Source organism: Ovis canadensis, chromosome 7 (assembly GCF_042477335.2).
Source record: "Ovis canadensis isolate MfBH-ARS-UI-01 breed Bighorn chromosome 7, ARS-UI_OviCan_v2, whole genome shotgun sequence".
Lineage (NCBI taxonomy): Eukaryota > Metazoa > Chordata > Mammalia > Artiodactyla > Bovidae > Ovis > Ovis canadensis.
In genome coordinates, this window is record NC_091251.1 from 82,321,301 (window position 1) to 82,333,669 (window position 12,369).

General features: G+C 43.4%; 1 protein-coding gene across 1 annotated transcript in view; it reads right to left on the bottom strand.

Annotated features, from left to right (window-relative positions):
* Nucleotides 1-12,369, bottom strand: part of RTN1 (reticulon 1) — a 246,860-nt gene that overhangs the window by 118,758 nt on the left and 115,733 nt on the right. The window contains exon 2 of the mRNA XM_069596728.1: nucleotides 5,028-5,801. Within this exon, the coding sequence (XP_069452829.1) occupies nucleotides 5,028-5,801 (774 nt within the window). The remainder of the gene's footprint in view (nucleotides 1-5,027; nucleotides 5,802-12,369) is intronic.

Here is a 12,369-nt window from a genome sequence, read left to right on the forward strand (position 1 = left end):
GGCAACCCACTCCAGTATTCTTGCCTGGAGAATCCCATGGACAGAGGAGCCTGGTGGGCTACAGCCCATTGGATTGGAAAAAGTCAGACACAACTTAGCACAGCACAAGACTGACACAGCAAAGCTAGAGAGTCATTGATAATTAAACAGAATATAGAAACTGAAGGTTAGAACCACCTAGCATGGGAAGGTATGTTTGCTGCTGCTGCTAATTTAAAGTGAAGTCGCTCAGTCGTGTCCGACTCTTTGCGACCCCGTAGACCTTAGCCCACCATGCTCCTCTGTCCATGGGATTTTCCAGGCAAGAGTACTGGAGTGGGTTGCCATTTCCTTCTCCAGAGGATCTTCCCGACCCATGGATCGAACCCAGGTCTCCCGCATTGTAAGCAAGACACTTTACCGTCTTTCATTCAGAAGGAAAAAAGGAAAGTGAATGTGGGCCGGACACAAATTAGCACAGCACAAGACTGACACAGCAAAGCTAGAGAGTCATTGATGATCAAATAGAATATAGAAACTGTGAAAGTTAGAACCATCCAGCATGGGAAGATTATGTTTGCTGCTGCTACTAATTATGATGCTTTAATTTAGACGGAAAAAAAAAGGAAGGTGAATATGGGCCAGTCTATCAAGTCACAGATGCCAGTGTCCAACCGTGAGCAGTGGTGACATTCAGCCCTCCCCTTTGTTCCCAGCTCATTCTCCACTTGTCATCCAGAAGGATCTTTTAGAAACACAAATCTGATCCTGCCACTCTTCCCTTCCTTCTCCCCACTGCGGCCACACTGACTTTCCAGCTGCTCCTAGAGCACTCAGAACGTTCTCTGGGCCTCTGCACTGGCTGCCAGCTCAGCCTGGCACCTCTTCCTTGTGTCTACAAGGCTTGTTCCTTCACCCCACTCAGGTCTCTGCCGAAAACCACTGGCAAGGAAAAGCATTTCCTCATGACTGCCCCCATCACTCTCTTACACTCTACCTTGCTTTATCATTCTTCATAACCATTATAACAACCTGATAGTATACCATTTATTTATTTGTATGAACCCAGGTCTTCCGCATTGCAAGCAGACGCTTTAACCTCTGAGCCACCAGGGAAGCCCTATTTGTATGTAAGTCTTGTCAATTAAAATGCAAACTCCATACATGGAGGAATCTTATGTTTCACCACTATATCCACAGCAGCGATGAAACAATACTTGACATGGAGTAAATGGTCATTACATGTTTGTTAAGTGAAACAATGAATGAATGGCATTCTTTCCCAGATTAAAATTATCCAATGGTTTCCCAATGCATTTGGAACAAAATTCAAGTTTTTTGCTCTTGCATGTGAAGCCTTGAATGCTCTAGGCCCTGTCTACTTCTCCAATTCTGTTATGTCTCATACTTCTCCCTTGCTCCTTTGTATCATCTTTCAGTTCCCAAGGCTCTATTGAGCCTTGAGGCCTGTGCATTAGTTGACCTCTAAACCTTGGGTCCCTGTTAATCCTTTTCTTTGAACTGTGGTCTTCTTCTCATTCAGATTTCAGATCATAGATTACAGATCTCAGGTCACAGACGCCATCCTTGACCTTCTCACACCCAACATTCTATCACTGTTTAGTGTTCACACTCCATGAAATTACACTGTTTATTTATGTGCTTCCTTTTACTGACGTCTCTCACTAGCAGTAAGCTCCACGAGGGCAGGGACTTTATTCACCTTGTTTACTGCAATGTGTCTGGTGTCTAGCAAATGTCTGACATATAGAAGTCACTCAATAAGCATTCTGAATAAAAGAATAAATTTGCAAAGTGGGTAGGAGAATCACAGACCTCATCGATGCAAGGAAATAAACAGCAACAGTAGTTTTCAAAGAGTTTGAATTGATTTACTTTGTATTGCTATTTCTTCTTAAGGGACATGGGTGGTTTTATCACAGCCTCTTGATTGTTGATTATCTTTTCTTAAGATAACACCTCAGAGAACATCCATGACCACCATAATATACTTCTAGGTATGTGTGTCAGAAATAGCATGCTACAGATCAATGTTCTGGTGCCTCAGGGCACTTACTGTATTTTCCTAAAACATTTCGCTTGTATTCATGACTGATCTTTACTTAGAAGACACTTCCAATATTTGAGTTGTAAGAATTTTTACCTCCATACCTCCGGGTATGTTATTTAATATGATGAAAATAATTAAGTACATTGGAGAAAACTGCACAATGGAATAATGTATTGGATTGAAGAAAGTATATTAGACTCCTTGATTAAGATTTAGGGTCTGTAGCTAAAACTTTTCTAAATTATAACTTCTCCTGATTCATGATTCACATAATTAGAATTATTCCCCAGAGTTAGTTGACAATTTCCATATTTATTAAACAGTGATAAACTAAATTCCTTTTGTTTAGGATGATTGCCTTTTCCTCAGTTTCTATGTAGGGTTATATGTAATTCTTGGTGTTTGTCTTACCAGTTAGCACTGGAAATGGCAGAGAGAATCGAGACCCAAGAGATGAAATGAAGCCCAAATCCTCCAGTGTCTATGGGCATAGGGTCTCATAGTACCAGGGGCTCACAAAATGAGAAGGGGGTTAAGGTAACCTCTTGGCTCAGCTGGTAAAGAATCCGCTTGCAATGCGGGAGACCTGGGTTCAATCCATGGGTGGGAAGATCCCCTGGAGAAGTCAAAGGCTACCCACTCCAGTATTCTGGCCTGGAGAATTCCACGGACTGTATAGTCCAGGGAGTTGCAAAGAGTCAGACATGACTGAGAGACTTTCATTTTCACTTTGGGATAAAAAGAATAAGAAAAGCCTCAAAGACAAGTGGACTCCTCCTATCTCTTTTGTTAATTTTATTCTTATGTGTCATCTTATGACTCGGGGGTTATGGTGTAGTGGATGTGTGGAGAGGGGAGCTGACCATCAGAGACAATTGTGTAATGGGACAAGGGACTTTCTCTTTCTGGAATAAACCTTACTTAGAATGTTTACTTGGAGTAACTGCAGAGAAAACCACTGTCCTATCCCATGCTGTCAAATGGGCACCAATAGATCATAAAACCCCAAGATCATGAGAGCCATATCTGATTTTGTCTTCTCTTCAAGATGCTCCAGAACCTGAGTCATGACAACCAAAGAAAAAAAATCCCTCATAATTAATGAACCCTATATCAAGTCTTTGGACTTCCTAGGTGGTTCAGTAGTGATGAATCCACCTGCCATTGCAGGGGATGTAAGAGACACTGGTTCAGTCCCTGGGTTGGGAAGATTCCCTGGAGGAGGGCATGGCAACTCACTCCAGTATTCTTGCCTGGAGAATCCCATGGACAGAGGAGCTTGGTGGGCTACAGCACAGAGTTGGACACGACTTAAGCGACTTCGCATGCACACATGCACACATCAAGTCTTTCTCACCAGCTTTGTAAACTGTAATTTTCACATAAGGCATGTGGCCATGTAAATAGACCTGAAGGAGCAGGGGCACTTCACCCTTCCCAAAGACTGGCTAAAGTTCTTCTGTACTCATCACCAGACAACCCCAGAGCTCTGAAACACAGCTGATAGTGTAGTTATCTTCAGAGTGTCAGTATCTTTACGTCACGGGATAATATTAATAGAAGGGTTTTACCTGCGTGGCCAGAAGGATCATGAGGAGGCTTTGAGACTCAGTTGTGTCCCTACCTCCTGTTTTCAGCTGGGATAGGTCACACTGGAATGTGACTATTTCCCTGGTCATCTGTCCCACTGGAAGGCAGAGACTGATTTTTGTTTGCTTTTCAACTCCAACATCACCCGTGCTTATTCAAGTGCCTGACTAAAAGAAAGTGTGTAGAAAGTGTGTGTTAAGCAAATGAATGAATTTGAAAATCAGGAACTGGGTGCAGTGAAGCTTTTAAGAGTTTACAGTTGAATGAGTCTGAGGTAAGGTCAGGGGAAGGGAGGAATGGATTCCAAAAGCTTTAGGGAAACAAGACAGGAGGGACCTCCGCTAAATACCCGCTCTGTTCTAACACTTGGACTGACTGCTTCATCAGGATTTAGAGCAATCACTCTTTAATCAGAAGGGTTTAGATCTGTTTTAAGAATTCAGTACAAGCTCTTTTACCTGAGGTTCTGAAGGTTACTTTTGGTAAATAAAAGAGGTTTGTAAATTACTGTGGGGTAGGGTCAGAATCCCAGCCAACTGAGGTAGGGGGAGATTCAAGATCTCTCGCTGTCTTCATCCTAATGCCCCCGAACATTCGAGAGCAGAAGAGACGTAAAGGCCCTGCTCCCACCTCCTGCGAAGGGGTGGCATGAGATGGGGTGGGGAAACTCTGGCTACCACTCTGGACTTTCACTCAGGTCTGAGAGGTCCCCTTGGTGCTTGAGAAGATGTACTGATGTGGTCTAACAACACTCTGCCTTGAGTCAGAGTAGAAGGTTCAAGCTGAAAACGATCACAGCCTAGTGAATTCTGAACTATTAAAACTTCTAACCAGATAGAATTGTTGGATTAAAAAATGAAGTCGGAAGCAGAACTTCAATCAACTGAAAAGATGAAAAGGACAGTGTTGAGATTGAAGGGGGAAGGGAGGAGTACCCTTTGTTTAGGTTTCCTCTCACTGCCCATCCCCCCCAGACCCTAAGGTGCACCCTATCACCCTTCATTGTGCAGACTTGGAGCTGGAGCCAAGGATGCAAAATGCCCTGTCCAAGGTGGTCCAATTGGTCTGAAGAGAGCAGCTAAGATGCCCAGGGAGTAGGGAAAAGAGCTACCCTAGAGCCTGGCAGCACCTCCCTCTCTACCCTGAACAGCAGAACTGCAGGAGAGTTTTAATGTCGCCAGTGTGTCATTTTTACTTCTCCCCTCAAAGAAAGAAAGAAATATTTTACAAAGCAAATCTGATAGGACTTTTTTAAAACCCCCAGATGTCAACCATTGTACAATGGGCACACGACTGAAAAAGTTACACGTTAATTAAATCAGTTAAATTGAGATGGAAGTATTTTGAATGCAAATCTTCAGTCCTTAAAGTTCAGATTTCCACTCACCTGTTCCAGAAGATGGAGGAGTGACGGATCCTGGGCTATCATCTTCAGGCTCTGAGACGGTGACCGTGGGGACGGTGTCAGGACTCGGTTTCAGGCAGATATCTTGCTTCTCGGGGGTCTTCTCTGGGGTAGCGGTTTCAATAGAAGGCTCGATCTCAGTCAGCGTGATCTTGACAGGGGCTGCAATCAGAGGGGCACTGCGCTGTTCTTCAGAGATATTGTCTACATATGGCGCAAAGGTTGATTCTTCAAATAAATGGTCCTTGAGGATTTTCCCCTCCACAGGAATTGGTTTCTCAGCCTCACAGGTCTCTTCAGACCTTAGTGAGATCTCAGTGTCCTTATTCTTAAAGTCCAAGTCTTTCTCTTCCAACTTGGGGTGACATTGCTCCTGATATTTCACCTCCTCTGGCCTAGTTATGTCAATGTATTTATAGGCTTCTGCTTTCATCTGGTCCAGGGGGTCTGCTAAGATCTTGTTCACTTCAGCGGACTCTGCCGGAGTCATTTCTATTCCAGAATCAGAACTAAATAAGCCACGAGGCTCCATCCCAGGCACATCTGGTAAGGAGGATCCAGGGGGACGCAACTCCTCAGGGCTCTCTGAAGCAGTGATGTGGCCGTTTTCTTTCTGAAGAATTCCAGTGAAATATGTAGCATCCTCCCGAGGTGGGTAATAGATGTCAGAAATCAGAGACGTATAACACACTCCTTCCCCATCCTTTGCCACTGTTGAAAAGGTATGATCCATGGCCCTGGAGACATCCGATGCACCTATAAATCAAAACAGCAGTAGAGAGTGAGGGGGAGCCTGGCTTCATTTCTCCACCTGTCTAACCCACCACCCACCCCGGGCCTGTGCAGGCACAGCATCCTTTCTCCTCAAGACCTCAGAGTTCCCTAAGACCACTCTCATGTTGTTTTTCCTTGTCTCCAGCATAGCCCCCAGCACCGGTATGTTTCTGGCAGCAGACTGCGTGAGCTGCCACATCCAGAGAAGTTGCAGACAGACCCCAGATAACTAGAAAGTTGATTCTCAAAATCTACTACTTTAATATGCAGTGATTGGTTCTTACTTGGTATTAGTCAACAGAACACTTCTTTGTATCTAAGGCACTGCTGCTGCTGCTAAGTCACTTCAGTCGTGTTCAACTCTGTGCAACCCCATAGGTGGCAGCCCACCAGGCTCCCCTGTCCCTGGGATTCTCCAGACAAGAACACTGGAGTGGGTTGCCATTTCCTTCTCCAATGCATGAAAGTGAAAAGTGAAACTGAAGTCACTCAGTCATGTCCGACCCTCAGTGACCCCATGGACTGCAGCCTACCAGGCTCCTCCGTCCATGGGATTTTCCAGGCAAGAGTACAGTGAACCTTTAAACAGATGTGGAAATATAAGTTAATTCAGGTTTGTAAATACAACAATAGGATAGTCCACTGGGGAGAAGGGCTGCTCAGTGAGCTTGGAGAAGGCTCACGAACTCTCTGGTCCAGTCCTTTCATTTAGGGACTCCTGCTCTACCTGGACTGATGCCATCTCTTCTCTTGTTAAAGGTACTCAGAGAAAGAAACCCCTAGTTTTCTGGTGGCCTCTTCCCAAAGTGGTATCACCTTAAAGAGTGCTTTGCTTCTTCTCTGGTTTTCCCCTCATTTTGTTTTTCTCCTCAGTTACCCACCAATAACTGAGGTTATTTGCCTTCCAGTATATTAAAAAATGACCCACTGAGAATTTCTTGGTATGACTGGTGGTGCCAAGGGCAAAGCAAGTTTCCAAGGTTGAGTCTACAGAATTTTTTCACCTGGCCTTCATTTTATTTATAAACCAGCCAAAATATTCATTAATAGCAAGGAGAAGAAAGAAAACCTTTATTATTTTTCTATGCTGTAAAATACTGTCAGAAGGGAAGAAACTAACATTTACTGAGACCTTGTCACTTGCTCCTAAGTAGGATTTTACCTGATTCTTTAATGTTCTAAATTAAGCTCCACACTCTCCAGAGATCACACATACACACACATTCAACCCTTCAGTTCAGTTCAGTTGCTCAGCTGTGTCCGACTCTTTGCGACCCCATGAATCGCAGCACGCCAGGCCTCCCTGTCCATCACCAACTTCCGGAGTTCACTCAGACTCACATCCATCAAGTCAGTGATGCCATCCAGCCATCTCATCCTCTGTCATCCCCTTCTTCTCCTGCCCCCAATCCCTCCCAGCATCAGAGTCTTTTCCAATGAGTCAATGCTTCACATGAGGTGGCCAAAGTACTAGAGTTTCAGCTTCAGCATCATTCCTTCCAAAGAAATCCCAGGGCTGATCTCCTTCAGAATGGACTGGTTGGATCTCCTTGCAGTCCAAGGGACTCTCAAGAGTCTTCTCCAACACCACAGTTCAAAAGCATCAATTCTTTGGCACTCAGCCCTTAAGACACATTTAAAGAACATTACAGATTAGGGCACCAACTCATGAAAGTAGTAACGGTAACTATTAGTAGTAACAGTAATATTACTAGCTAATGCTTGACTGCTTGCTATGTGTCAGACATAGTGCCAAGCTTTCATTAATATTGACTCCTTTAGTCATCAAAGCAATCCTAGAGGATAGGTACTATAATTAGCCTCATTTTACAGATGAGGAAACTGAGGAACAGAAGGGCTGAATGACACACCAAAGACCACAAAGGCAGGAAGTGGCAGAGCCAGGGTTCAAACCCAAGCAGTCTAGAAGTCAGAAAAGCGCCCCTAGTCCCCTTTGTACTTCCTTAAACGTTTGTGAAGTTTTTCTTTTTTAAGTAATTTTGAATCAGTTCTATTACAAATACACTTAGCAATTTTCTTTTCCAAGCTATCTTCTTGGTTGTATGAGCATGGTTAGTCTAAGGGAAATGGAAAAGCACAGAGCCTATTCGCTTCCAGCACTCTCCTGCCTCAATAGCATTGCAAGAGCAGCTTTCTTTCCTTGGAATTCTCTAGATACCTATGTATCTAAACCCTTCACTGCCGAGTCTTCACTCAAATGTCACCTTCTTAAGGAAGGCAAATTTGACCACTCTGTCTCAGGTTGCAACTCCCCTACACACCCTAGCAACCCTGTCCCTCCCTACTTTTCTCTTTATTTTTCCTTAACACTTGTCTCCTCCTAATAAATCATATAATTAACTTATTTATTCATTACTTATTTAATGATTGTCCCCCCTCCTTTGCTAGGTATATTCCAGGAGGGCAGGAATCTTTGACTATTTTGTTCACTAATGTAGCCCAAAATCTAGAACAGGTCCTGGCACATAGTCGGTACTTAATAAATATTTGAAAAATTAAAGGAAGTAACTTTAAAGTTTAGAACAAAGCATAAATAACAGAATGTGTAAGAAGACACATGGGAACATTTCCCTAAATTGCTAACAACATTCACTTTATTCAACAAGTAGCCTAATTTTGTGAGCAACAGACCAATTTAAATCTGTTCATTTCAGAGAGTCTTCTAGATACACTTCCCTCATATATGGCACCCCTGCTTTTCAGTTAGATAAAAACAAACTCAATTACAAAAGGAATGGTAATAATGACAGGTCTTATTCCCTACCACACACATAGAACACTAAAGAAAAAGCTATTAAATTTAAATCGATGTGTGTACACACACACCTTTATCCTAAAGGATATTTAAAGCTTCTTTTGTGATATGGGCTTAGCCTATATGTAGACTTGGATCACAGCATTGTCTAACTCAGTGAAACGATGAGCCCTGCTGTGTAGGGCCACCCAAGACAGACAGGTCATGGTGGAGAGTTCTGACAAAACGTGGTCTACTAGAGAAGGGAATGGCAAAACACGTCAGCATTTTTGCCTTGAGAAGGTAAGATGGGGAAGTGGTTTGCCATTCCCTTCTCCAGTGGACCAAGTATTGTCAGAACTCTGTCCATATATAGTCAAAGCTATGGTTTTTCCAGTAGTCATGTATGAATGTGAGCGTTGGACCATAAAGAAAGCTGAGTGCCGAAGAATTGATGCTTTTGAATTGTAGTGTTGGAGAAGACTCTTGAGAGTCCTTTGGACTGCAAGGAGGTCAAACCAGTCAATCCTAAAGGAAATCAGTCCTGAATATTCATTGGAAGCACTGATGCTGAAGCTGAAACTCCAATACTTTGGCCACCTGATGCAAAGAACTGACTCACTGGAAAAGACCCTGATGCTGGGAAAGATTGAGGGCAGGAGGAGAAGGGGATGACAGAGGTTGAGATGGTTGGATGGCATCACCAACTCGATGGACATGAGTTTAAGAAAGCTCCGGGAGTTGGTGATGGACTGGGAGGCCTAGCATGCTGCAGTCCATGTGGTTGCAAAGAGTCAGACATAACTGAGCGACTGAACTGAACTGAACTGAACTGATAATGTAGACCACATTAGAGGCAGGGAAATCAATTCTCAGCTATTTCACAACAGACATTTGTATCCTGAGATTCTCTACCACAATTACCTGGAAAGATTTCATGTGTTAATAAGCAATTGTTCAAGTAAGGAGGGGTTTGCTGCTAGATGTAAATGAGTCTGGATGTGTGGGGAAGCGGGGAGAAGATGCTGTCCAGGGGAAGACACGGTAGATAGCTTCCAGGGCTGTCAAAGTCATCATTCAACTCTCAGTCAGAACTTCTATTGCAGGGGCCACCACATGGCTTCTGGCCCTTATCACCCGTATCTGGCACGTCACATAACCCTCCAGCCCACTGCCTTCTGCCACCAGTCATCACACTAAACACAACTGTCACCTGCTTCGCAACTGGCCCCAGGGCTCTGCTTTGCCTCACTGGATAATCCTTAAACCCTGCAGCCTGTCATTTGAGACGATATGAATGCCGCCTGGCCTCACAGCTCTGTCTCCACTGTTCTTACCCTCCACTCTAGGCACACCAAGCCCTTCACTATCTCACACTCTTTCCACCACCCCTTTTAGGCCTGTCTTACACTCTCCAATTCAAACACTGAGCTCTGGTCAATACAAACCGCCCACGACTTCTCCAACACCTAATACTTACAATCTCCACATCCAAATCTCCACCTTTTAACTTCAAGCCATGCGCTTCCTTGGTGTCTCAGTCAGTAAAGAATCCGCCTGCAATGCAGGAGACCCAGGTTCAATCCCTGGGGAAGGAATATCCCCTGGAGAAGGGAATGGCTACCCACTCCAGTATTCTTGTCTGGGAAATCCCATGGATAGAGGTGCACGGGGTTGCAAGAGTCAAACATGACTTAGCTACTAAACCATCACCAAAATGAGTCTGCTGACCACATCTGTCAAGACCTGACCCCTTCATATTGTTCTCCCCTTCCTTTCCCATTAATTATACTGCTTGTGTCACATGTACAATACATGACTTTGATATGTCTATGTTATCGCCTGCTAACCTGTCAGCTCCTAGAGTCTGAGACTCATGTTCTTGGACAATATATTGTACATAGTTGGCACCCCCCAAAATGAATAAATGAATGAATAGCCCAATCAATCAATCAATCAATCAATGAGTAGACATTCTGTGCAACTACTCAGAACAAACTAAGACTAATTGATGAGAAGTTACAAAGAGGATGTTTTTAAACTCTTATATGGAAGTACTGTCTAGAATTCAAGTTATCCAACAATGGGTGGGAGCTGCATCTCAGGAACAAGACTATTATGATCCCAGTGGCAGGCAGATGGAAAGAGGCCCAGCTTCCATCTAGGCAGGAACCAGCATTTGATGGAAAGTTAGATAGGACAACAGCAGAAGACTCTGCCAACTGTCTATGATTTTTATAGCAATTGGCTTCACCATAGTGGGACACAACTTCCTTTATTTCTTCTTTACCTGTATAGCAGAATCAATATAATTTTCCTGAAGGTGATGCCATAGAGAATAGGGGCTTCCCAGCTATATAGTAATAATTGAGGGGATAAACTGTGGATCACATCAACATTACTAGAGAGACTATAGATAGAATCAATAATTGGGAAGAACTCCCACTCCCGAAATCCTCATCTTACTAGCTTCCTCTTGCCCAGAAAACCCAGCATAAAACTGAAAGGATGTCACAAATACTACCAAATAGAGGAAGAGGGACAAAATCACTTGTGTAAATCATACATTTTAAATGGGACCATGTCAAAACCCTCATAAAATCAACAAATAATCTAAATACTTTGAATGTGGTCATGTCCTACCTCTTGTCCTATTTAAATTGAGCTAAATATCCTGAAAGATTCTCAAGGTTCAAAGAATTTGAAAATGTATATATATTACATGGAGAAGGCGATGGCACCCCACTCCATTACTCTTGCCTGGAAAATCCCATGGACGTAGGAGCCTGGTGGGCTGCAGTCCATGGGCTCGTGAAGACTGAGCGACTTCACTTTCACTTTTCTCTTTCATGCACTGGAGAAGGAAATGGCAACCCACTCCAGTGTTCTTGCCTGGAGAATCCCAGGGACGGGCGAGCCTGGTGGGCTGCCGTCTATGGAGTCACACAGAGTCGGACACAACTGAAGCGACTTAGCAGCTTAGCAGCATACATTACATAGGGCCTATTAGATAGAACTCTCGAAAATAGAAAGTCCCTCTAGACAATAAATTATGTGAGAGCAGAGTCCTGAGGGAGCCTTGGAGCTGGAAAGCAGAGCTGAGCCTCAAGGCTCAGGAAAGCCAGTTAATCCTTGTCAGCGCTTCCTACAGAGCTGGCAGCTGTGTGGACTGAGGCAGAGCACATCAGCCAGTTGCCCCAGGCAGGAACCAATATTGTTACATTGTTAGATACAAATCCGCTAAATAAAAAGGCTTTCCTTGTCTAGACTAGAAATTACTACTTTCTTTATATAACCAAGGATTCCTGGGAACATCTGACTTCCTCATCCTCTGGCTGTTTCCTTGGCCATCAAGAAATCAGATTTGCATGAAGGAAGATGCACATATAGTTAATGTGTAGACATACACATGCCCCTTCAGGAAGTGGACAGCAGGGCACAGCAAATTTAAAACGGGATTGATTTTCAAATTTCCACCTTACAAGTAATTTTTTAAGGAAAGTACTTATAATAAAAGTTGAAGGATCCCAAGTCACTATCTCTAGTCAAAAGCTAAGTGGAAGAAAGCATGAAAATAAGCTAAATTAGCTGCCATGAAATCGTTATGTGCTGATAAAATCAGGCTTTTGAATACACTGATGTCCTAGATCAGAAACACGAATCATGAGCTAGATAAATTCAGTAGTCTCCTAAATGGTGGGTGTTTTATTTTATTTTTAAAATTTCTCTAGCAATACTAAGGGATAATGATTTAGTATTTGACTTTTCTCGAGGAAACTTTCTATCCACAAATCT